Here is a 27,495-nt window from a genome sequence, read left to right as displayed (position 1 = left end):
CAATTATTGTTCTATGTAAAATATTTGTTTGTGTGAAAGCTAGCATAAATGAGATTTTTTAGTTCTTATTTTTCTATAATCAAAGCAAAATTATGTAGGAATTGACAAGTCCTATTTTTATGCTTGTTTTATCTTATATTTGATTTATAATTTTGTACTATAATATAAATTAAAGCTATATAAAATGATCATATTTAATATGTTTTTTAAAATTTTTTATATTCATTATTATTATTATTATTTTTTTTTTTTACTTTATAGCTCTAATGCGAAATATATATAGAAAGTGCATGAAAATAGTGTCTTATTGGTTATTTTATATTGATTGTCTGATGCTTTATTATTTTTGCTCATTTTGATTCCTTTCAAACATAATATCATTTTTGTTATATCAATTATTTCCCTTATAAAGATTTATATGATGGATTTTGCAAAAGATGATTATATGGTACATGTCTTCTTTACTTTTTACCATCTAAATGTGTTTTGCATTCTTTAAAAAGTTTTATATTTTGACTTTATAAATGATTTATAAATTTAAAACTAATAAACTGGATAAAAGTAAGCAGTAATTATTACTTTCAATAAATGAATAAATGAGCATGATTATTCTAAATAATATTGTTTTCTTTCTTGTTGGTAGTTTTTGCACGTTTGAAACATATCAGTATGTACTTCAGTATAAGTGTTTTTTATTTTTGGCTGTGTGTGTGGGAAAAAATATTTTTATTATTGCTATATTGATTTTTATATTTACTAGACATTTAAAATTAATAATGTTCATTAATATTATATTCCTTTCCTTTTTGCACACATTTTCCATAGATGGTTGGTAAGTCTGTTGCATTTTATTTTATAAATATTGCTAAATTGAAAAATGAAATGCTTTTATGAAAATTTTATTTATTATAGAATGCTCATGTTTATTATAACATAAAGTTTTCATTAGCAAAATTCATTAAGATATTTATGGTTATTATAAAAAAATAGCTTTAGGATATTAGTTCTGTTTTTATTTCATTAGTTATTTTGTAGACTTATTTTAATTTAGAATCCTTTTTATTGTTTAGATTTTTTTTAAATTTTCAAAGTAGGATTTATTTTCTTTTAGTTTGTTTTATATCCCTTGAGTATTAAATATTTATTTTATTATTTGTCATTTTTGAAAATGTTATAAAATCTGGTTTTTAATGAACACATTAATTTACTTTTGCATGAACACTAATAATATATAATGGCAATTTGATGCATAATAGTATAGTCATTATTGCATATTTAGCATTTTTGTAAAAACTGTCAATGATTGTGTATATTTGTGAATTTTATTCTGGAATACAGATTATGTTACTGCTTTTACATCATATATATAATATAATTTGAAAAGTTTATTTTTGTGCTACTTAAGGAATTATATTCCAGTTAAAATAGTTAAAAATCAGAAAGTATAGAATTTTTATACAGTTTTATGAACCTATTTCATGGAATAAATAATTCTTTTAATAAATCTGCAAATTTTAGTAATGATTTTTTAATTACTTAAAAAAAGATTGAAATTTTAAAACTCATTGTAATTTTTTAAGTGTAAAATGTTTCAAAGGATCTTGAAAAAGCAGGAATTAATGGTAAATTCTATAAATGACTTTTTGTGGAAATTGAAAAAGAGTAAAGTAATCAGTTGTTAAATTAAATATTATGTATAAAAATTTTTGTAATTATATTTTACACAAAATTTCATTTTCTGTATCAAATATATTTCTTTAGGGCCCTTAAAAGATCCCCATTTAAAAAGACAAGATTTTGACAAAATCCTGAATGATCTTGAAGAACCAATATGCCCATACTGCAAGAGAATCTTTTCCAGTCGTGGAAATCTCAGGAGACATATGGAAATCCACATCATGTCTGATCGTAAGCGATTCCAATGTGATATCTGCCTCAAAAAATATAAGCGTAAAGACTATTTGAAAGAGCACAAAATGACTGTTCATAGTCCCAATAATAAATGGAAGTATATGCAAGTGCCTACTGAAGAACTGTATAAAGGCATAAGTTTAATTAAACCATATAAAAAGGAGGTTGACAATATTAGTGCATCGTTTCCTGCAATCATGGGAAACTGTTCACCTAATTGATTCTTTAAAAAATATTTTCTACAAGATTTTAACCATTTACTTGTTACAGTAGTTCTCAACTTGTCCATAATTTACTTTCTATAAATAATACAATTACTGCATTATACATTTTATTGTACTATTTATTTTTTTATAATTAGTATTTTAAAAATATAATGAATTTAAAAGCCATTCATATATTTACAAGAAGTTGATAACTAAATACCAATTATGCACAAGAATAGGGCCAGTTAAAGAGATACAAATCTCTTGATGAATAAAATGAATGTGAATGATGAATAAAATGTACAGCTGTGATTATGAAATTTAAAGTGATGGTGCTGTTTTTTTCCACTGACACATGCTTAATATTTTACACATGATTATTATTTATTATTTTATCTGTTATTAGAAGCTTTGAAATTCTATAGGACCATATTGCACTAGTAGTAAATATTCTATTTGGTGAAATATAAAATTCTGAAGTTGTTTAAAATTGTCATCATAATATTTTTTAGTCATTTTGAATTAAAGATATTGTTTCAATTGAAATTATTGAACTAGTGCTAATACAGTTATTGCTTTCATCATCTCATGAAGGCGATGAAAGGAATATGAGATATATTTGTCCTTTCATAATAAAATATTGTAAATGTAGCAAATCTATCAATTATCTTATATTTTAAATTTTCCTTGTGTACTGCCAAACATTATGTAGGTTATAGGTTGAGAGCTACTAACTGGTAGAAATATATATATATATATTTTCAGTACTTGTGGATGTTTATGGCCACTAGATTCTATCGCCAAGCAAATGATAAATATCGCCAAGGTGGTTACATTCTGTATAATGAATCTAGGCATAATCTGAAAAGCACCAAGTAAACCAGCAACCATAAACATCCATAAATACTCTTTTTCTTTTAGCCTTAATCATAGTTAAGGCGTATATCATTTGCTTTTTATATTGTGCATTTTCAGATTGTTTCCGTCATTTTTATTGTATTAAGTTTAACAAGTTTTAGTGATTTTAATTTTAATATTTTTTGTGTCAACATGTATGTCATATTTGTTCAAGTTCGATTGACATATTTCTTGCTGCTTATGTAACAAATGCATTTCAATTTATCATCAATGAAAATTACTTCTCTCTTATTACCTAGTTTTATTAGTGTAAAAAGTTTTTATGACTTGATAACTAGTATTTGTGCTTTATTTTTATGCATTCTGTAGTTTTATTTGCTGGTTTTTATGCTATTTTATTTCATATATTAATATGCATTTCAAGCATGTTTTTTGTTTGATTTTGCTATGTATATGTTTATCTCATACTATAAAATCCCACATGAACAAAAACTTAAGAGAATTTAACACCAGTTAGTTATTTCATTTAAAAATATTGTTTTTATTAATTATAATTGCTTTCTTTTTCAGTTTGAATATTATATTTTGTATAATATACTTATAAGATGCAGGGTGTGAGAGTCTTCTTATTTTTTTTTATATTTCTTTTAATTAGGGCTCTCCTTTAAAAAATATTCTATATATAATTGATTAAGGGATTTTCAATCTTTAAACTGTAAATCAACTGCAGCAGAGATGAGGAATTAATATGTTGTAATGCAAAACACCTGATGCGTTTAAAAAGGAACAATCTCTCCGAGTTGGTTCTCTGCTTTATAGGGGTGGGAAAACTTAATTATTCTTGCATGGCACATTTATTTTAAAAGTTGAATTGAGAAGAAATGAAACATTGAAGGATAATTATTAAATTGAAAATAGTTTATCACATGCATACAAATTTATAAAGTAATAATTAAAGTAAAAATTAGACGGTTTTTCTTTTTTATGTATGATTAAAATAAATAGCTGAAAATGAATTTAATGTCACTATATTAATTTTGCCTTCATTATAATTTTTTTTGCTGAAATTAATACATTTTTAGTAGTGCTGATTCATTTTTTGGGTGTAAGTAAATTTGTTATCCAAGATGCAAATTGCTTGTTATAATGGGAATTTAGTTATTCTTCATTATGTATGCTTAATAATCAATGTATTTATTGATTATTATGTATATTTAAATAATCTTGCAAAATTATTTAAAATTTACATTGAAGATTTTTTTTTTGAATATTCATTATAATTTGGCTGTCATTTTGTATTTCCTGTGTTAAATTTATTTAGTATTAGTCTTATTTGTGAAAATTAAATAATCTTATTAATTTTTAGAAGTGGTTATAAAAAAATTTACTATTCAATTACATTTTTTTTTTTATCTTTGCTTTTAGAAAAATAATTTAAAAATTTTCCTGAGATAAGCTTTACAATTCATATATTTAAATATAAATCATAGATGATAATGAAGTACTATTCTATATTTTTACAATATTTTTTATATTTTAAAGTAAGAATTTTATTTTTCTTATATATTTTTCATGACCTTTCTCATCAGTTTCATGCAGAACTAATTCTATGCATTTAAGGGGTGATTCCTGATGAGTGATCACTTACTTTGTTATGGCAACTTGAGTAAAAAAGTTTTTGTGTGCAAAGAGTTAATTGTTAATTTCTGGTCTTCAGTGATTTTGCACATACTTGAAAATAAAGCCTGAAAAATAAGAATTATTGTCATCTTTTAACTAGTTGTGCCATAATGATCTTGCTTTTAATATATATGATGTATTGTTGTTATGGTTGCATAATTGTATGCCCCCCTCCCCCATTTTTTTTCTAAAGGAATGTGTTGTACTGTGATGCGCATCATTTATACCAGTATTATATTTTTCTTATATATTCTCTTACCTATGAATATTTTTGCATATCTTGTAATTATATGGAAACATTTAATGAATATAAGTTTTATAACAAATTTCAACTTAGTAGTAATATCTAAACCAAGTTTAATTTATGATTGAAAATGTCGAATTTAGCAGTGTCTTCTAAATGATATACAGGGTTCAATGTAAAGTTTCTTGTACATTTCACTGAATACATTAATATTTTTGCATGTTCTTGGTTTGATGATAGTTATACACTGTTGACTTTTAAAAACTAAAAACTGGAAATATATTTCTATATATTTTAATAGTTTAAAGTTTTTCATGAAAAGTGCCTTAGTTGGAATATTCATTGTTGAGAAAATTTCTTACAAAAATTTAAATATTTGTTGAAAATTTGTGAACATTTTTGTGGTCCTTGTTGATTTCAATTCTGCATTTTTTATCCATTTCAGATATTCAATAGATCCTCAAGCAGATATTAAATTTACAATGTATACATAAACAATATTTTTAAAACTAAGGAATAAAAGTATAAATACATTATTTATGAATATGATGAGTTAATTATTTATAATGGGATATTTTTATATTTATGCAATAAATTAGGATTGTTATTGGGATATCATTTATTGTTAGATTATTATACATGAGAGTAACAGAGAGATTTACTTGAGAGTATAGGTTAAAAATATTTCTTATATTAAATTTTAGTAAGATATTTACTTAAATTTATGTAACTAAGAAATATTTTAAACATAAAAATTTAAAATACTAATGCTTTAGTTTTAGATAGAAAAATAATTATTTTGATGTACAATTTTTGTCAAATGCATTTTCATTGTTTGTATTTTCAGTTAAATCAGTTTCAAGTTTGTGTTTCAATTTTATATTTAGTGTTTTTCTGGTTTTAAAGGGGTTGATTAATTAATTGTTTTTCATTCAGTTATGTAAATATTTGTAGATAATATTTTTGCTTACAGGAACAATTATTATTTCTGCAAAATGATCAAAAATTTTTTGTTTTTTACTCATACTTGTTGAATCAAATGTATACTTTGAATGATAAAGAAAAAAGATCTTTGTATAATTTGCCTTTTTTTAATAAAATTTTTAACTTTATAAATATTTGTGTATTTTTTTTAAAAATGAAATTGGAAATATAAGAATTCTTTAAATGTTTTTTTTCTTCCAAATTTTAGATTTGAAAGTGTTATTTTCTTTATTATTTAAAAAATATTTTTTCTGATGCTTTTAAAGTAATTTTGTGGATTATAGATATGTTTTTGATTTTTAAATTTTACTTCTACCAACTAATGAGTAAAAAATTTTAGGTATAAATTTATTTATATGTTAATTGATCTAAATAAGTGAGCCTACATTGTAATTGAATTCCTTAGTTCATTCAATTAGATAAAATAATATGAAAAAGAGAATATTTAGTTATATTAATATAACTTCCAAGTTATATATTATTAATATAACTTCCAAGATATTAAACACATAATAAATGTCATATGCATGTTATATAAATTTTTTTTAAAAAAAATTTCTGGCTGCACTTTTAATGGTAAAATTTTATGGCTACTTTAAGAGTTCATCACTTAGTTTAATTTATATGGAGGCTCACTAAAATGTATGTTTTATATGAAATTTTGTGTATGATCATTAACTTTTTAATGTTTTTTTTACAGGTTGATGTGGAAATATATATTTTGAAAACTACAACTCAGATGAATTTCCCATACAGGATTCATTTGCATGCTAAATTTCTTTAAATATCAATTATAAATAATAAAATTTAAATAAAAATAGAAAGTGAAATGATATAATGATAAGAATTTGCATTTTTTAAAATCAAAACTGTTGATTTAACATTTTTATTACAATGTTTAAGTAATTCCTAGTCTGATCCTATATTTGCTAACTGCATGGTGCTTGGTCTCGTGTTTTAATAATGTAAAGGAATTTAAGAGTTATTAATTACTATTTGATTGACTAACCAGAATTATTCATTTTTGTAATGTGAATTTTTGTCATTTGTTAAAATAACTTTTATATTTTTTTAATGCTTTGTGAATTTTTCTGCTTCACAAATAGATTTTCTTTTTTTTTAATTCAAAATATTGATACAATTTCTATTCTTTATTAGGAAGATCCTTACTTCGAGGAGTAATGGACCCTTTAATCTTAAAAACTATTATAGAAAATACTGAAAGTCCATACTGTACCTTCTGCAAAAAGAAATTCAGTACCAAGGGAACTTTAAAACGGCATATTGAAGAAAAACACATTTCTAAGCGATTTCAATGTGACATATGTTTCAAAACATTTCACAGAGAAAATTATATTAGTTTCCATAAAAAGATGAAGCATAATGTCTATTGATTTGAGTTTGGTAAGAAAAGTATTCAAAACCATTCATGTATTATATTTTATAAAATTTAAGTATGGTTCACATTTATTTGGAGAATCAAAATAAAAGTGGTTGAAAAAATATTTTTTCAATAGATATAAAAATTGTGCCAACTGATTGAACAGTCTTTTATTTTAAAATGCTCAAGCTTCTCAAAATTTTCTTTCCAGTTCTTTTTCTAGATACAGTTTTAAACATTAATTAAATGTTCTATTATGTAATAAGAAAATAAGATAATGAATTAACTTCTTTGAGATATTATGGTTAAATAGTGCACGTTATAAACTTGGTTTCTGTAAGGTTGAAAGTTTTTGGCGATTAAAAAAAAATATTTACTTCTCTTTGTCAAACAATGCTCAACTGTCATATTTATGAAATAAGAGCAGTTATAAAATTGGCCAATGTCAAATTAGCTTTACACTTATAGTAGAAAAAATATAGATGCTTTATGTAAATTAACTCTCAATTTATTTTTCATATTCACAATTGATTACAGTATGATTTTTTTAGGCATTTTTGTCAGTAAACTGACTAAGAGCAGCAAAGAAATATGTAAAGAATGGTATCAAACTGAATTTTTCTCTTAAAATAATTAATAAATTTTGAAAGATAGCAAAACATAGCAGAGTAGAAGAAACAATTTTCTAGTAATTGTAAATACCATCTAGAATTTTTTTGAACATAATTTATAGAAACTTGCATTCATAATTTCATAAAACATTTTGTTAAAATTCAGATTGGCAAAATTTAAAATTCAAGATCAATGGCGCTTATGTTGCAGGTGGAATATTTACTTTCAGTATTTTTGACAAGATTCATGTGGCTGAATCTCTATACAATGTTGCTTATTGTTTAGTTAGTACTTTTTATATAGTTTAGTTTATTATTTTAAATGTATTTGTAGAATACACTTAATTTATTTATGGCTTCTTCAAATTATCTTTGGATTTTCTTAGTTATATGTGGAAACAAGTAACTATTTCATAGATTAATAGTATTATATTTAAAAAAATAAAGTTGAATTTTGATCACTATAATAAATAAAAGATAATCATTTTATGACAAAAATTTACATTACTATCATATCTTTAGAAAGATTTTTCTATTTTACTAGTAATATTCTATTTCTAAATTGCATGTATTAATTGATTGATGTTTTTTTGGTAAATATCAGTGCATGTTTTATTGAAGATATAATAGGAAAATGCTATTATCATTTTAATTTACTCCAATAATAATTAGATTTGAAAGTCAGTGTAAACTATTGTTGGAGAAGGGAAATGCATGTGATATATAATTAGTGTATTTTTATGATGAAAATGCTTCCACTTTTTAAAAACATTTCTTGTAGCTTTTTTAACATTCACTTTAACTTTATTGAGAAAGAAAATAATCATCCATGAAATATGAAGATTTATTAATAAAAGTTAACAGAAGAAAAAAGGGATAACACTTTTGTTTTTGTCAAGGTTTAGTTATAATTTGGGAAGATTCACAATTCAGTTTCCTTTCTGATAATTGGTAGTTTTAGTAAGTGTATCAGAATGGAGCTTGTGTCAGATAATATCCTGATAAATAAGTAACTAACTAAAGTTGCTATAAATAGTGAAATTAGCTTTCATCTTCCTTAATCCCTAATCTTAACAATATCAATAACAAATTAATAGCTGAAATATTATTAAGATAAGTAGGATAAAAATTTACAAACTGTTTAATGTCTATTTTTATAGTAATGTTTGCATTTTAAAAATTATTTTTCTTTTCAGAGTTTGAAAGTGATCTACAGAGTGATAATTTGTCATTGAGAGGCCCTTTATGCAAATACTGCAACCATCTCTTCTCCACAGAACAAACATTAAAACGTCACATATTGGAACGCCATGTTACAAATCCACGTAGATTTCAATGTGAAATGTGTAGAAAAACTTTTTCCAGGCGACATTATTTAATGACTCACAGAATAAGAATGCATCAACTCTCATAAGTAAAAAATTACATAGTCTTGAATTGTATATTTTTATTCAATAAAACCTTTTAAAATAATGAATATTCAGCTATATTTTAAAGCAACTGATAGCTACTATCTTTTTAAGGAATTAAAAAAAGTATCGTTACATTAATAAGCTACCTTCAGATAATTCTGGAATCCATTTTATTGCTTCCTATGAAGTAAATTTTAAAAAATAGTAAAAAAGTATGATATAAAAAGTAACCAAAAAATGAATGACTAATGAATATATTCAGAATTTTTAATAAAGCTGCACAATGATTAATATTTTTGCTAAATATGTATTCTATCAATAAAAAAATTGTAAATATCTCAATGCTATCTTTCAGAGATCATATGAATTAAGAGTTGAATGTTGGAAAATATCCTATTACCAAAAATCGCATTGAGTGATACCATAAAAGATGAAAACTGGTTATATATTTATTTTTTCATATTAATAAAATTCAATTATTAGTATTATAAACATTATAAAATTAAAAGTGGAACAGTTTTTAAATATAATCATGAGTTAAATCTTGAAAGATAAATTGACCTCTCTGAAATTATCTTGGTATATCATATTATGAAATCATTTATATCATCTAGTATAGTTCAAGTTTCAGTATTTGTGGAACTATTAAAACTGTCAATTCACTTATAGGTTGTGTTTTTCAAGAAATTGTATTGCATAGGATCTGGAACGAATTTACGAAAAAACTGATGCAGTACATTTTATATACACAATAGATTTTTTTTAAAGCTTCATACCTATCAGTCAATGTAATCAAATGTCTGAAAATTTGTAAAATATAACTCATTATAAGAGAAATAACCCGAAATGGCTCAATTTTCACCTTTTATCATTTGATAGAACTTCTAGTAAGAACAAATAAAAATATTTTATTTATAGCTTATGAAATGTTATGATTTGATTTAATATTTTTGTCTTTTAAGAAAGTTGTGTACCTTTACCATCTAAGAATACTTATTTAATGAACAACACAGTTATCAAAATTCAAAATTTTTAACAAATCAATAATTGATTATTCATCAACTTGAAAATTTTATTCAATAGTAATTATTCAAATTAATTTCATCTTGGATATCTGTTTCAATAAACTCGTACCAAATGGCTATTTATAAATATGCAGCACTTAAAAGCAGATATTCATTCAATAATAAATTTTATTTTGATGTACAAAGGTACAAAGTCCTGCAACTGTAAATTATAAATAATGTATTCATATAATTGGAAAGAGCATTATAGTAAATTCATACATGTAAAATATATTTAAATACCATACACTTATAAAATGGCAGTGAAATTATTATATTTGACTATAAGATGTCATATTTAAAACAAATTTTGTACTTGAGCAAGATAAATGCATTTTCATGATATTTTTTTTTAACGTATTGAAAAAATTATTCATATTTTTTTTTTCATCATCAGGCTGATAGATGTTAAATCAATTTTTTTTTCAGTGAAAACCTTAAGAATTTATGATAATTATTACTTCAGAAAATTTATGGCAATTTTTAACAGCAGAGAAACATGCAAGATTCACAGATGCAAATTTTATAACATGAGGTACGATGTTATAATAAATAATTACTATACTTAAAAAAAGTCTGGAATTTCAAATATTCGAAAAAAATCTATCTAATTAGAAATGCTTAAATCTTATTTTTAAACTTTTAAGAATAATTATGGCCTAGATTTAGTTTATTAAAATTTTTTATTATTTAATTATTTATAAGGTAAGGCTTGAATTGTGGGTAGAATAGTCTCTGCACCTGCATTGTATGACGGAACAGTGTAAACATATTGTAAATTAAGATCTGGTTCACCTTCATAACTAGAAAAGTTTCTACTTGAATGATTGTGTTCACTTATTTTTCTTAAAAAGTTTGATTCATAAGTATGGCAGCGGGCTGTACACCTGTATTTTTGGAAGTCTGCACATCTCCAATATGTTTTTTTATCTGTAGTAAAATGACGAATGAAAGGAAATCCTTCATAGATGAGCATTTCAGTTCCTTTCTGGTTACGGATGAATCGAACTCTTCCATCTAGAAAGGAACAAAAAAAGATTTTAAATAAAAAACAGCATTTTTTTAAATTAAAAGTTTGTTTAATTGTTAATAATAATTAGAAAATTGAACCATCTGAAAGCAGATGAACATAATTGTCTTCCTCCACTGTTTAGCATAGATAGCATGTGTCAGTACTGCAGTATGAATATCTTGTCCACAGAAAAAATTCCATGTTTGTAATAAATTCAAAAATACATGAAAGCAATATAAACTTCATTATATTAAAATCATATATAAATTGTGCAGTTATGAATTCCACAATTTGGCATTCATTTATAAATTAGTATAATAAATAGATGAGAAGCAATTCTTTGGAGGGAAATATTGAGTGAACTTTAACATTTATGATATCTGAATACATACGAGACACTACAAATTTTTTTTCTGACCTGCGATTTGTAATAGAATCTAGCAAGTTTCCTTTATTATATGCATTATTTTTAAAATGTTATTTAGTATACAATAAAAAGTGCAATTTCATCATCAATTTCATTTTACAATAATTTCAAATGACCTCTTTTCAGCATACCTTTATCTTCTATATAGTTTGAAATAGTTTTAAATTTATCAGCACATCTCAATTATAATCCAAAACTTCACTGATATTCCCAATCTTTTTAGATACAATACTAGAAAGTAAGTAACTATTTATTTGACCGTGCTTAATATGCTATTGAATTGGAAGCATGTATAAATTTTAGAACAGAAAAATTTTAAACTCAAAGGATATTGCATATTTTCCATTAAAAAAAGAATAGAGTAAAGAACTTTATAATTCATGAATATTTTGCAATATTTGCTGAAATTTGATATAATAAAACTGATTTTTAATTTCTTAAACTAGAAATATTTCTTAAGTTTAACTGTTTACAAAAAACAAATCATAATGCAACAAATAAGTGGAGGATGTATTTCACAGAAAGTGACATAAATATATTCTTATAATTTTTCCCACATTCATTTAATTTTGATACCACTCATAAAGAGTAATACATCAAATTTCAAATCTTCAGTGAAACATCCTGCTATCCTCTTCAAATAATAAAGTCTTCGATAAGTTTTCACTAGATGATCAGTTGGCAAACTAATGCTGAAAATATATAATACACATAATTTTTAAAATGTAAATATATTACATATCAAATAAAACACAGTATGAAAACTGGATCTTTTGTGTTTTTACTGCTATTAAATAACAGACTGAAGGTGTCGTATACTAGAAACATTTAATAAATTGCAAGAATCTTGTAAGCATGTAGATTATTTGTTTAAACCAATGAAATTAAGTCTTCATAAATGAAAAAAAAAAAAAATCATATGTATTTCATACATCCTGTTTGTGTTTGTAAGCAATAAAATGCAAAAGGTAAGCCACTCTTTGCATTTATAATGAAAATTTTCATAACATTTGACTGGTTTTTATTAGAAGTGTATGTAATAATGAATTATTTTAAAACATTAAGGGAAGTTCATGAATGCATCAATATTATTTTATTAAATCAATCTGGACTTAAAATTTTTTACTCTTTAAAATTATCAATTCTTTATTGATTTTAAAAATAAGCACATAGCATTTGTTTCTTTTACCCCATAAAATCCAGTTACTCCAGTTCTCACAACAACAGTTTTTAAAATTTAAGCAAATTAGATAAAGATTATTATATGTCAAATAATACGCGAAAAGACTAAACCAGTAACAAAGCATTATATGAAAAATTATTTTATTCAAGATTATTTAAACCTTGAAAAATAAACATCTTGTAAAACCAACAATTAAAACACCCATAGTACATAATGAATCTTGAAAGGTGTGCAAAAAATATGCATAACATTAATTGATCAAAAGCTTCTTTTACAGCACCTTTTATATAAATTCTTATAGAAGTTTGAAATGTTTTTTTTTTATGAAAGATAAAAAGGAGATGATCACATTTACTATATAAAATTAAGAACATACTAGAAGCAATATTCTGAATAAATGTATGTACTTGTCTTAAAGAAGGAATGAAAAACCAAACAGGAATAATAAAAAAATTTAACCATAAGAATGTTAATTTTGTCAACTTGTTTCAATAATCAAAAGAAAAAGAAAATTCAATTTGAAATTGTAATTAAAGGCTCAAAAATAAAAATTGTATGACTTTCATAAGTGTTTTTAAGTTTTATAAATATATTATTAATTTGAACAAGCAATACAAATTATATATAAAAATTGTTACAAATACATCAGCCTAAAAAACAAAATATGACACATTTTATAGGAAAAATTTTAAAGCAAATACATTCTGTTAATATTTAACACATACAGCATTTCAATATTGATATTTTTAAAGATTAGAGAACAATTGCATGAGAAAAATGATTAGTACTGATGTAATAATATATTAAACATGTATTAAAAAAAGTAATTAGATATAGCACAGATATTTAAAAAATATTAGTTCAGTTAATATATTTTGAATTATATATATATACACACAGAATGATTTAGGATTACATATTTCTTGAGGAATGGAATTGTAATTGAAAGGTGGACAAGCATTCAAGACTATTTTTCATGGTATATCAGAAATAACATCAACTTTGCAAATGCAAAAACAGAAATTTATGATATGTATAATTAATTTTTTCAAGTGCAAGATAAAATTACTAAAAGTAGTATGATATGAGAAAAAGATTTTCAGCATAAGAATGGCTACAAAAAAAGTTTTAAATGCATAAATATCTTTCAAAATTTTACATAACTAGAGAAAGAAAAAAAAAAAAAATCTCATTACCTCAGCAAAATATTCATTTGAAATGTTTTCCCCCTTTAAATAATTAATACACACTTCACAACAAAGTATTTCAGTTTTGACATTAAAACCCACAGTAGAAATAAAATCTCTCTCAAACAGTTTATGAAAAATAATTCAAATAATATATTACTTTTTTTTTAAATAGCAAATATATATCAGTTAAGCATTAAAAATTGAGAAAAATATAACTATTATGGCAACAACAAATAACAGTTATTATATTAGATAAACTTCATGGATTAACTATAATATATTAAAACAATGACACAGATAACGTTTTAAACTTGCGTCATTATTTAACAATTGCAAAGCTGAAAGAACAACTATATATATCTTTTAAATTTCATGTTCTTCTTCTTGTTTTGTTATATATGATAAAGTCAATCTTTCATGCATTAGGAAAAAAAAAAAGATGCCAAATTTCATGTTGAATAATAATAATAAACAGAACAACTACCACTGTTCAAAAATTTCTTTCATTTTCAAAAACAAAGCATACTAAAGAAGGAGAACTGAGCTTTCTCTGTTTGCTATTCATTTTGGCTGCAGTTGGGTTAATAGAAGAAATTAATAAATAAATGCAACTATGTCTACACTTAAACATTTTTCATAAGAAACAATGTTTTGATATATATCATAAAGATATTTCTGAAATTCTTGTATTACATGAATATAATAAATTCTGCTATATATTATTTAAATCTTCTTTCTATAATTTGATTTCTGCTGTTCTTGATGGTTTAAACAAAGTTTCGAAATGAAATAATATTTCACAAGAAATGAAATAAACCTTTTCTTCATTTCTAAAGTGACCTGAAGTACTATAAAAAGATAACCAATAAGCATCATTCATAAACTCCTTTGTTACACCACTAAGCAGTAAAAATATACTTTGTTAACAGTGTGTTCAATTAATATTCATAATGATATAATGGTATTTGAAATTTATGTGTGAAAAAATGATATTGAAAATATTTTGAACTGTTAATAATAATTAAAATTTACTTTAAGTTATTAGAATAAAGAATTTGTCCAAAATCTTAAATATTCATAACAAATATAAAGAGGAAGATCTTTAATATCTATGGTTTGAAACTTTCTAAACATTTTTACAAATTTAAGAATATTTATGACATATTCGGATTTAATGTAGATCAATGTTTGATTATCTCACAATATAACAATTTTTCTGAATTTAATATCCAAACTATGATCAGTGGCAGATTTAAGATATTTTACAGCTCTAGGTAGTGCATATTATGAGTTCTCTCTTTTAATAAACGGATCAATTTAATTCACAATTCAATACTTTTTAAAATTTATTAATTAACATACTGATAATTTACTTTCAACAATTTTTTATTTTATTTTAGAACGTTAAGGGGAATGTATATAATAAATGCATATTTATTATATATGTTTATATGCAATTAATTTTTAGTATATATTTCATGCTTATAAATATTGTAATAATTAAATGTACATAATGAAACAGACAGAAGCCATACAATTATACTTAATGGTGTTCATTTTAATCTAATATTTTATAATTTATATCTGATCAAAATTAATTTTGTCATATTTTATAATCCATAAAATTTGAACACATTACATCTTGATTTGATAACTAAGTTAATAATTTTAGAATAAGGTTTCTATAGTTTAACTGAACTTTAAATAAATGATACTGATTGATAGGTGAATAAAATATGAATTTTTTGTCATGGAAAAACTAATAGAAAAGTCTTATTAAATTTTGTAATTCTTTATAAAAGAATAAAGAAAATTCCTATCCACTTTGTAATGCATCTCATCTTTAACTATTATAATTCATCACAAGTAATCTTGACAGTTACTTTTTATCATCACATGGCAAGACATAATATACATGGGATAAAAATATAACTAGCTCTTAATAAAATATCTCAACAGTAACAATAAAATTTTAAAAACTTAAAGACAAAAATAAAAGCTATAATTTTCATTCAGTTTTTGAATCAGAAAGAATTGCAGGATCTGTTGTCCGCGATTCTACTTTCAATCCATGCATGTGCTGTTTATGCTCTCGAACATAATCCTTTCTGCAGAAGAGTTTGAAGCAGATATCACACTGGAAACGTCTCCTATTTGTTAACAAGTGTCTCTCCATATGCCTACGTAAACTGCTACGATTGAAGAATTTCTGATGACAAATAAAGCAGGAAGGAGATTCTGTTGGAAGTCCGCTAAGTATTTCTTCAATTGACATCACTAAAAATAAAAAATGATTTATTCAATCAATGTATTATATATCTAGGACAATATTTTCTACATAAAAAAAATTATACATTTTTCATACAAATCATTAAAAAAACATTAAATCAATAACAAGTTTAAAAAAAAAAATTGCATACAAAGTGAACTTAATGTATATCAGTCAAACAATAAGATATATAAAGATATTTATTTTATAATCATAGTATATAATTATCTCTAATTAATTTTGTATAATTAATAATAGAAACTAAATGAAATAACAAATTATTTACAAAATGAACAAAAACTTATAAAATATAAATACTTTAAAATTATGATTTTCCACCATCCTTTGAATGCATGTGCCAATCTACTTAACATACATATCAAAACATAACTGTACAAAATATAAATAGATATATAAAATAAACACTACTTAATAACTAAAAAGAATAAACCAAATGAATTATGAAAACAATAATTATGAAATGAACATACAATTACAATTTGTCAATTTTTAAATAAATACTAGATTTATTTTTTTATTATGTATGTTTGTGTCCATTAATAATCCTGAACTATAAATTATTAGCGTTTCATTTTTATTATCAAATCATAAAATGCACTTTTTTAGATTTTAAAAACTACTCTAAAAAAATTACTTATGTATGCTGACGTAACAAGGTACTTTATCAAATAATATTGAACAATGCATTCTGCTGTTAAAATAACAATTTAAAAACAATAATAAAAAAACATTATTTTTTAGAGAACCAATATTTTGGATACCAATGAACTTAAATATATGAAAAGTATTAAAAACTGCATACTATATCTACCATTATACTTTTATATTTCTGAATAAATTAACCCTTAAAATTATGACAATAAGCAATTTTCTAATAAAAGTAAAATTTGCACATACAAAACAAATATCGAATAAAAATAAAAATTTAATTAACAATTAAGAAATGAAATTCAAGAATATACACTCAAAAACAAATATCAACATATGTATCAAATAAGAATTATTGCTATCATAGACATTTACATAATATGCTCAGAAATTCTGCGCTTCGAATCTGTTTCAGATATTGACAAAATTAAATGAATTTTATTTCTACTATCCGAAATGAACTAACAAAAAGATTTAACGTATTATTTTAAAAACACTTTTCGAAATTTTTTTAAAAAGTTTAAACACCTGCGAATCTTAAAATAAGTTAAAAAAACTTCCAAGAATTCAAGACCGGGATGCGTCGCCAAATTATAAGAATAAATCTTAATATCTTAAAATTTCCACATTTATTCACAAGAAAACACAACTATTAAATTTTAAGATTTTAAAATGGTGTTCTGAAAACGAGTTCCCATAACAAAAGGTGCTAAAAATTAAGAAAAATATCAATTCCAAATATCGTCAAAAGAAATACATAAACGATTAAATTTTAATTCATATATTTTTTATCATTAATTTTTTTTCGGTGTTCATAGTAAACAGTTTCTGATATATCACTGCCAATTCACTTTCGCTAAAGAACGATGCAAAAAAAACTCAAAATTCAAAATATTAAAAAAAAAAAAAAATTCGAAAAATCAGCAAGAAACACCAAGAATTTTTTTTTGATTCAGAGATATGTTTTTATTTATTAAAAAGGCAAAAAAAAAAATCAGTAGATTAAATTTTTTTTTTTTGTGTAACTTTAGAATAGTTATGAATGACTTTATCCGGAACCGACTAAACGTCCGGTATTAGTTTTGATTTCTCTACTGCGCGTTATGTTGTGATCAATAGTGTTTGATTTAGTAATGAAAAGTCATTAAAAAAGGAATTTATTCGGCCAAGAAGCTGTAAAATCAACAATTTATTAAAGTTTTTAATGCACAATATTGTTCTTTGTCAAAATGGTAGCAAATGATTGCCTTAACCCTAATTTTATCTTTTGATAGATAGCTTGACAAAACTAGAAATCTCTTTCATTATTGAAGAAAAATATTTCTCTTATAAAAATAAATTTCTTGAACAAAAAATGAAATAAAATGCTTATATTTCTTAAATGTATGCACTGTGAAAAGAAAATACATTAATTATTTGATCGATTTTTTGTTGATAATATTTTTTTGAAAAAAAAAAAATACATATAATATTTTTTAATTTAGATTTTAAAATTTCATATTTTTCCTTAATAAAATCCGCTTTTTTGTTCAGAGGAACGATTTTTTTTGTTTTACTTCATGCATTTATTCATCTTGTAATTTTTTCTTTTAAATTTGATTAAAAAAGGTAAAAATGATTTCAAAGAAAGAATATCACTGAATGAACAACACTTTCATAATCGCAATTTGCATTATTAAAAGGAATTTTATACCGAGAATTTACTTTGCAGTGTCATTAAGAAAAGAGGCTGTATTTGGAAAAAATTTCTTAAAACTCAAAATATTTGGTTGTTCTATTTTGCAATTTTTCTTTAAAAAAATTAAAATATTTGAAGCTTTTCTTCAGTAATGAGGAAAGGCCTTTGTTTATATATTCCAATCTTTGTGGGGTGGGTGATAATTTGACACAATTTTATTCCCTTAAGTTTTTGTTTTGTTTAAGCATTTCAATGATATTGAATCTTGATAACTAAACGATTCTTTATTTGATATGATTTAGTAAAAGATTTAGTATCATTTGTGTTGCTGGTGATAAACCACATTTTCAATGTATATATGGAGCTTTATGTGAATACTCATATGAATGATGTATACATTTTATATTTTTAAATATGAATTATAATTTCACTCTCGGTATTTTTCATTTGTATAGATATATTAGTTAATATCTGTTGAAGATATTCATTTACTGACAGTTGATAATATTTTTAATGTAATTCTGAGAAATGTTTAGAAAGTTGTTTGTTCTATATGCTTAATCATATTGATCTGTGAGTTATTTAGAATTATTTCATTTGCATTCAATTTCAGAACAACAAAATGGAACTTTGTTGTTTCACCTATTGTTTAATTTATTTATTTCAAAAAAAGGTTAGTTGACATATGATATTTTGTCTATAAACTTTAAATTTTATGCATTTTTCTGATTTTTTTTAATTAGATAAGTGTGAATTAGATTAGTTTTTGTAGGTAAGCTAATTCCAAGACATTTTAATTAAAATTGATGCTGCTATTTCTGCTCTGTTTATTATAATTATTGCTGTGCTTGGATGTTTCTAGCTTAGGTGCTTGTTAATATGCTATTTTTGAGGATAAAGGAATTAATTATGTAATGAAATAACTGTTCTAATGTTTGTATACATGAATATAATATTTGACATTTTCTTAGCATGCTTAGTTAAATGATTAAAGGGAGACCTAATCTTTTAAAATTCTTTTGTCATTTCTGTATTTTCTTATGATATACCTGAAGTTAAATTTGAAATAATCATGGAACAAATAGTTTTTAAAATAATAACCAATAATTCCATACTTTTAAATTAAAAAGAGTCAATATTGATATTTTTATTACTTATTTTCTTGCATAGTTCTCTCAAGCTCCTGTTTCATTAATTTTATTTTGATTTCTTAAAAATTAAATAAAAAGAAAGCTCTAAATTTTGAATTTAATTATTATTATTATTATTTTAATGTATCTTAGTAGAAATATTTAACTCATTAAACATTAGTATCAGCAGATAATAAGAGTATAATTTCAGACACATCTTCAAGTTTTCTGTGTGTGTCAATGAAAACAGAAATTTAAAATAATTATAGAAATTATAATTAATGAGGTTGTTTCACATTTACAAAAAAACATTAATCTTGTATGTGTATGAAATTAATAGGTAAATTGGAAGATAAATTGAAAAAAAAAAGTAATCAATAGAGTTAAATTTTTGCTGATTTGTATTTATTGCCTTCACTATGTTTATGCTTGATTTGCTTTTATAATGAGTATATATTTCCTCAGTTTTCATTTATGTATGTTTGCATTGTATAAAATATGAAAGGAAAATCTGATTGAAAATTTTCAAATATAACTTTTATTCAAGCATTCTTATATATAAATATTTAACTTTTTACACATCATTCAAGTTTTAAAAAATTATGCATATATTTTCTAAATTATAATAACCATATCTCTATATTTTCAAACATTGTAATAGAAATGTTACTAAGATAGGCTCTTAGATATATTCTGTTTCCATTATATACTCTAAAAGCTATAACTTATGTCAGAAATGATTAGGTGAAATATAACATGAATTTTTTCCAGCCAGAATTGTAAAAAAATTGACGTTAAGATCACTAAAGCGATATTAAATTGTTTAGTTAAAAATAATTTAACAAGATATCACATTTTGTATGCAAAGCAAGATTATGACTTATGATAAAATTTAATTGAAAATAAATGAAACTAATTCAAAATGTTGAAATGACCCAGTATTATTATGCTTTTCTTTAGGATAAATTCAGCAATTATTTGGAAATTAAGCTTTTTTTATAGTGATTCTGATCTTGTTTTGCTTATTTCTGCATTAAGAATTATAATTAAGGACAAGTAAAAATCTAAGCTTAACAATTAAAAAGCTGTATTTTGAATTAAGCTCATTACTGTTGAATGAAAAATCCCATGATACTTTGAAACAGATTATCTTTGTATTAAAAATTTCCAATTTCTCTTTTTCTAGATGAGTACTGTTGTAAATATTTTATGGATATATTATATACAATATTATGTATTCCTTGATTTTTTTCTTTATTTTTAAAGTAATTTCTATTGTATTTAATTTTGCTGTAATGCAGGTTTAGATTTGTGTATAAATACTTTTATAATTTGAAATTGCATTGCATAAAGAATTTATTTATCAAATTGCATTGTTAATTGTTTATATTCTCTATTATATAAATATATTTTGTACATTTGAAGTGTGATCTGTGTAAAGTTGTTAGCTTGTATTTAAAGATTTGTGATAAAAATTTGTTTACTTGATTATACATTTTTTTTGTATGCATATTCATTCACTTCTATTTTTCTCTCTGTTCTTAGTTAGTGTTGTTATTTTTATTTTATTTCAATTGATAATCATTTCTATTTCTACATGTCTATATAATTCATAATGATTATTTTGTATATTAATATAGTTATTTTTATTGCAGGGTTTTCTTCCATATTTTGGTTGATTGAACAGCTGAAAAGAATTTTGAAACCTTTTACTCATTAACTTTTACTCATACTTTACTTTTAATTTTTATTAATTGCAGAAAAAATATCTTAGGATCATATTTTATTCATTCTATTACAATTCAGACTTCATAGCATAATTTAGATGAAATTTTTCTGAGTTTTAAATCTAATTAATTATATTTTAGTACCATAGACTTTATTATTTACAATGCTATATTAAACCTGTAGCTTATGATTATTTCTTTACTGTATCTCTTTTAGAATAGATTTTATAAAATAGTTACTTTGAAGATTAAATTCTGTTTCTTTTAAAATATTATACGATGAGTATTATATATTAATACTTAAATTTATGAACAAGTTTAGAATTTAAATTATAATAATATTTAAATTTTATTTTGATTGTTTTAAGCTAATTGCAATAAACTTAATTCTTGAGCTTAGTATTTTAATTAAGTTTTGTGTTGTAACTTCTTTTGAAAGATTTTATTTCTGTGTGATTTCTTTAATAATCTTAATAATTATGCTTGACACTTAAACTTCTGTGCTTAAGTTATGCATTGTATCTCTCATTTAAAAAAGTGATTGTTGTATCTTAGTGTTTAATTTTTTTTTACTTTTACATTACATATAAATCATATGATTTTTCATTAATATTATTTTATTAAATTTTCATCAAAGAAAAATTTTTAAAAGTGAAATTTACTGGAAAATATATTTTATTTTGCTTTTTTCAATTATCTTTCTCCATTTTTATAGGTATAAATATACTAACAGAAACTTTGCAAAATGGGAAACAAATAAAATCCGCTAAAAAAATTCTTTTGCCAATGACTCTTTCAACTGTACCCCAGCTGTTTTTAATTAACAGTGGTGTCTGGCAGCAGCCACAAACACAAAAGGAAATTGAAATTGTGGATAGCCGTACATTAAATAATGCAATAATTCCACATATTAAAGAGGAAGAACCTGATTCTGATACACCTGTGCCACGAAGTAAATATTCTTATTTTGTTATTTGCAAAATGAAATATAAATAAATAAATAAATGGAAATCCATTTGATACAAACACTGTCTATTTGATATAAACAGTACATCAATTCTATAGAAGCATTGAATTTTATTGAATGTTAAATTTCTAGTAATTTATGAAACATTAAAGTAGAATATGGAAGAATTATTCTATCCATGAGGTAGAACTTATTTTCCCATATTTAAAGGTTAGAAATGTAAATTTGTTCCTGTAAATACTATTACATGAAAAAAAAATGACTTCTTTTAAAGCACTTCATTTCAATTTTCATCTTTAACTTAGGTAATTTTTTAAATTAGCAAACAAAGGAAGCAAATAATCAATGATAAAAACCATAAAGCTTTAAAGCATGAAAATAGGAGCCAAAAATAAAGATTTCATCAGCTGAAAATTATAATAACAGGTTTCTTATTATTGATTTGTTTAACTTGGAGCATTATTTAAATTGTAATTTTTATTTCATGTTTGCCTAAAATTGTTATAATTAAAATTATTATTTTTCGCAGTCAGAATGAAGCAAAATTTCTAATAGAAAATTTGTGAGTAGTAAGCCTATCACATAGATCAGGAAACAGAATGAATAAATTCTTGATAATTTTTTCCTTATTTAAGATTTTAAACAATTAAAATTTGAATAATTTCTGATAAATATTTTTATTATGTGAGGGCATGATATTATTTTGGGATGAAGATTATGATGTCAAAAAAAGTGGCCAGATATAAATGTTAAGACCATTTGCCATAGGCGATTTTGACTATAAGAATTGGAATTATAAAAAAAATTGCTAAATAATTAATTATAATAAAAAAAAAATCGAAATTTGAAGTGTTTGAATTCTGAATTACAACCATCTATTTTTAGCTGTAATTATATTTTTGAAGATACCTCTACAGAAAGAATCTGGTATGAAAATCATTTTTTTTTCAAAATATTTTGGATGATCTGATTTGTAAATGTATTTCATGTGACCAGCTGTAGTTTAAAAATTCAGCTCTAGGCATTTAAATATTATGCCCCAAAATTAAAAAAATTGTTCTTATTTAATAAATTGAAATTTGCAATAGCAGGTTAAAAATTTATTTTTTTATCTAATTAATTTTTTTTAAATGTTTCTGCAGTTATTTCATAAAGATTTTTGTAAAGTTGGCTCGTTTATTCTTTACCAAGTGTAGCTATTTGATCAATATGAGATCTATTCTTGAAGTCAACATTCCCATTATTGTTGCCCAAAAGCCAATAACAAGTGATACTTTCAGATATTGCTCCTTTTCCTTCTCACAAGTACCTATAACATCTCAATACAATAGAAAAAACAAATCAAGAAAAAATGTTAAGTTTTGCCTACTTTACATTCCATTTTAATGATCTGAAAATGTACATCAATAATATTTACAAGAAGAAAAAAAAGAAAGAAAGAAAACTGTCAGTCTTGTATCAAATAATGTAAAATCCCTGTGCTGATAGATTTTATTTCCTTAATCTTTATAACATTAAAAAAAAAAAACTCATGCATTATTCCTCAAGTCAATATTTCAGGACATAAGATGCTTTATTTTTAGAAATTCTGTTATTTACTTTAAAAAAAAATTTCTTTACTATATATGTCTTGCTATAAAACTCTTATAAATCTTTAATCATTATTTTGCTTTTAATTCCTTTTCAATCAATATTTGATAGCCATTTTTTTTTCTCATTGTCAATACATTTTATATATAAATGTGATTCAAATGTTTTCATAGCATTTAAAGATGAATTTTCATTAATTTTTTTTAGTCAACAAGTTCCAAATGATAGATTCAGATACTCCTTTACCAGAATTCAGTCAATTAATCAAGAACCACTTGGAAGAAAATAATTTGAGTGCTGTTTGGGGAATATTTGTGGATGAGTGTGCAAAATACTATTATGAAAGATACCCAAACATACAAAATAGCAGTGAGTATCAAGCTATTGGAAGAAAGATGTTTAAACATTATCCAGCTATTGAATATGAAGGAAAAGAACCATGGGTAAGTTTTGTTTTCTGTATAATTTTGTTAAAATATTGTTATAGTAAAGCAAAATTGATATATTTCTAGAAAATATGAAGCACTTACACACATACATATATTCGCCTGTAATAAATCTGGTTCATCTGTGCCTTTAAAACTGATTATTTCAATGCTGCTGATATTTTAAAAATAAATATACTTCTGCTTTAATTCATAGATAAAGCCACTTCCACTTTATCTTAAGAAATCACATTTATCTTCACTTTCAAAAACCTGCAACAGATGCTTATAAAAATTTAGGATTCTCCCATTTCAATATATAAAACTTGTTATTATAGTTCCAATTTATTCTTTTTAAAATTCTCCATTCATTCATGAATATATCACCTTTTCTTGTATCAGATTTGGTGCTTGAATAGGGAAACTTCTAAAAATTCATTTTAAAATATTGAAATACTGTCTTATGCTGCTGAAAAAAGAAAAAAGAGTTTTAATTTGTTTTGACTGCCATTGATTTTGCAGTGACTTAGACTTTCAACAACTCCTTCTTCATTATATATTCTTCATGATGCTTCAGAAAGAGTTCAATTTTTATCCATAGCTAAATTTTTGAAAAGAGCCATGACCAGTAGAAGATGCATAAAGAAGAAGGCAAAACGTGGTGAAAGGAGAGCATTTAAAAAAGTGTTGAACTTCTTTAGTTTTAAAAGGGGAATTTTTCTGAAGCAGAATATGAGGTCAGCACATGTTTGAAGTGCAGTGGCAAAATAAAAGCCTGTGCAACTTAGCAATGAAGCCTAGCTTTGAGTGATTAGAAAATAGTTATTTTTTAATAAAAATAACTATAATAAATTGAAATTATTCCTTTTATATGCATAAGTGACTTGATTGGAGGTATAGAGATCTGCTAATGAAGCTATATTAATTTAAATACTGTATTCTTTCATTTGAAGACTTCCTTTATTTTTTTTATCTTAAAAATTCTTCTAAATGCATTTTAGATAAGTAAAAAACATAGGTATTGGGTTTTTTCATTCTAAGGGACAGAGCATAGAGAAGTATACAAATCAGCAAAAGAATTTGGAACTTGTCATAGCTTTTATGAATAGAGAAATGCTCCCAAATAAGAAAATCCTAGATTTTTTTTTTTTTTTTGCTAATTTAGTAATTTTTTTAAATGATCTCAATATTATTGAATATAAAAGTTTTATTCCAGGCGTTAAAATGTTACAATAAATATGATTTAAAGAAGCATGTTGAAAACTAAAGGCTTGTGCTAATGATAAATTAAAGCAGAAGTAGCTTTACATTCAAAATATAAATGTATTTATTTTCAAAAATTAAATTGCATTAAAAAGAATTATTACATATGCACAAAGAAAATTCTGTTAGTTAGTTATTAAATCTGGTAGTTATTTCATTTCATTTTTTAAAAATAAAATGTATTTTTAACCATTTGGTTGTCATAATGCTAAGGGTTCACTTTTTTTCCAAATATATCTCACAGGCTAATGCATCATTTGTATAAGGTGGAATGACTAGATATGTCAGATAGTAATTGTAGACAGATATTGTATTTTTAAAAATAAGCATTTTTATTTATGTTTTTGACAAATAATTTATAATATACAAGTAAGTGTGGAGTAAATTATTTTATAAAATAGTAATTTTATTAAAATTTTACTTTATGCATTTCTCAATATTTTTTATATTGCAAAAGTTTAGTATGTATTTGCAAATTTATGTGAAAGGATTAAATTTCATTTCATGTAACAGAAGGGTTTTTTGTCAAGATATAAGGGTGAAAGATATATTTTAAAATCACACACACACATATATATATATATATATATATATATATATATATATATATATATATTTTAAAATTTTTTTTATTAAAGTACTAAGGTATGATTCAATAAAAATTAATTCCTGGTTATTTATGATTGTAATTTTTATATGTTTGCCTGTTTTCCAGTTGAGTTGCATGAGTTGATTTATTTTCATATTTGATCATACTTGTTTTAAAAGATAATTCTGTCTTGTAATTTTGATGGCTAATTCTTTTTAATATCATATTAAAATATTATTGCTCTGCATATATATATATATATGCATATTTTCTTCATGAATGGAAATTAGCTGACGAAATTTCTTAGTAGAATCAGTTTGATATAAAATTATCGTATTTAATTATAAGCAAAAAAATTATGACTGACTTGTTTGCTGCATATATGTTCCTATATTTTAAAAAATTTTGTTTTACAGTCTTTCTTCTGCAAATCTCTGAGCCAGAAAATCCGACACATGAAGTGGAAACTCAAACGCAAACGCCTTGGTCTCACTCCTAGAAAAGCTCGCAAGACAAAAGATGGCCGAAATATAGTAAGCAATATTAAAAGGAAAGTAGATAGACGATACACACCTAGCAAACAATACAAAGCTTTGCTCAGAGAACTTTCTGATGGATGGACAAACAAAACCATTTCAGAAGGTAGAATAAATGACATTTTACATCAAACTTGCAAAGGTCGGCGAACCTGGTTGGATTCACATGCACATCGTAGACTGTTCTCTCTGATTGAGGAATATCCTTGCTTTGCTGATGGAAAATATGTAAGTTGCTTAAATTTCATTTATCTTTTAATTATTTGCATTGACTTTATTCTCATGAAATGTAAATTGCTTCTGTTAGCTATACAGTCACAGTAGAATCAGTTTTAGTTAAAACAGTTATCAGTTTTATTTACAGTTAAAAAAATATTGTAATTTAGAATTGTAATAAAAGTTTAATGTTTCTCAGTAAATATTGAAATTTAATTTATTTTGTATTACTTATTATTCTACATGATTTATTTGTTTTATATTGTATTACTT

General features: G+C 23.6%; 1 protein-coding gene across 1 annotated transcript in view; it reads left to right on the top strand.

Moving 5' to 3' along the window:
* Positions 1–27,495, top strand: part of LOC129966886 (uncharacterized) — a 167,249-nt gene that overhangs the window by 131,619 nt on the left and 8,135 nt on the right. Inside the window, exons 5-7 of the mRNA XM_056081493.1 lie at positions 22,352–22,588; positions 24,401–24,636; positions 26,887–27,234. Coding sequence (XP_055937468.1) covers positions 22,352–22,588; positions 24,401–24,636; positions 26,887–27,234 — 821 coding nt within the window. The remainder of the gene's footprint in view (positions 1–22,351; positions 22,589–24,400; positions 24,637–26,886; positions 27,235–27,495) is intronic.

Source organism: Argiope bruennichi, chromosome 4 (genome assembly GCF_947563725.1).
Source record: "Argiope bruennichi chromosome 4, qqArgBrue1.1, whole genome shotgun sequence".
Lineage (NCBI taxonomy): Eukaryota > Metazoa > Arthropoda > Arachnida > Araneae > Araneidae > Argiope > Argiope bruennichi.
The sequence above is the reverse complement of the archived record's forward strand: the minus strand, read 5'-3'. Positions and strand labels throughout refer to the sequence as shown.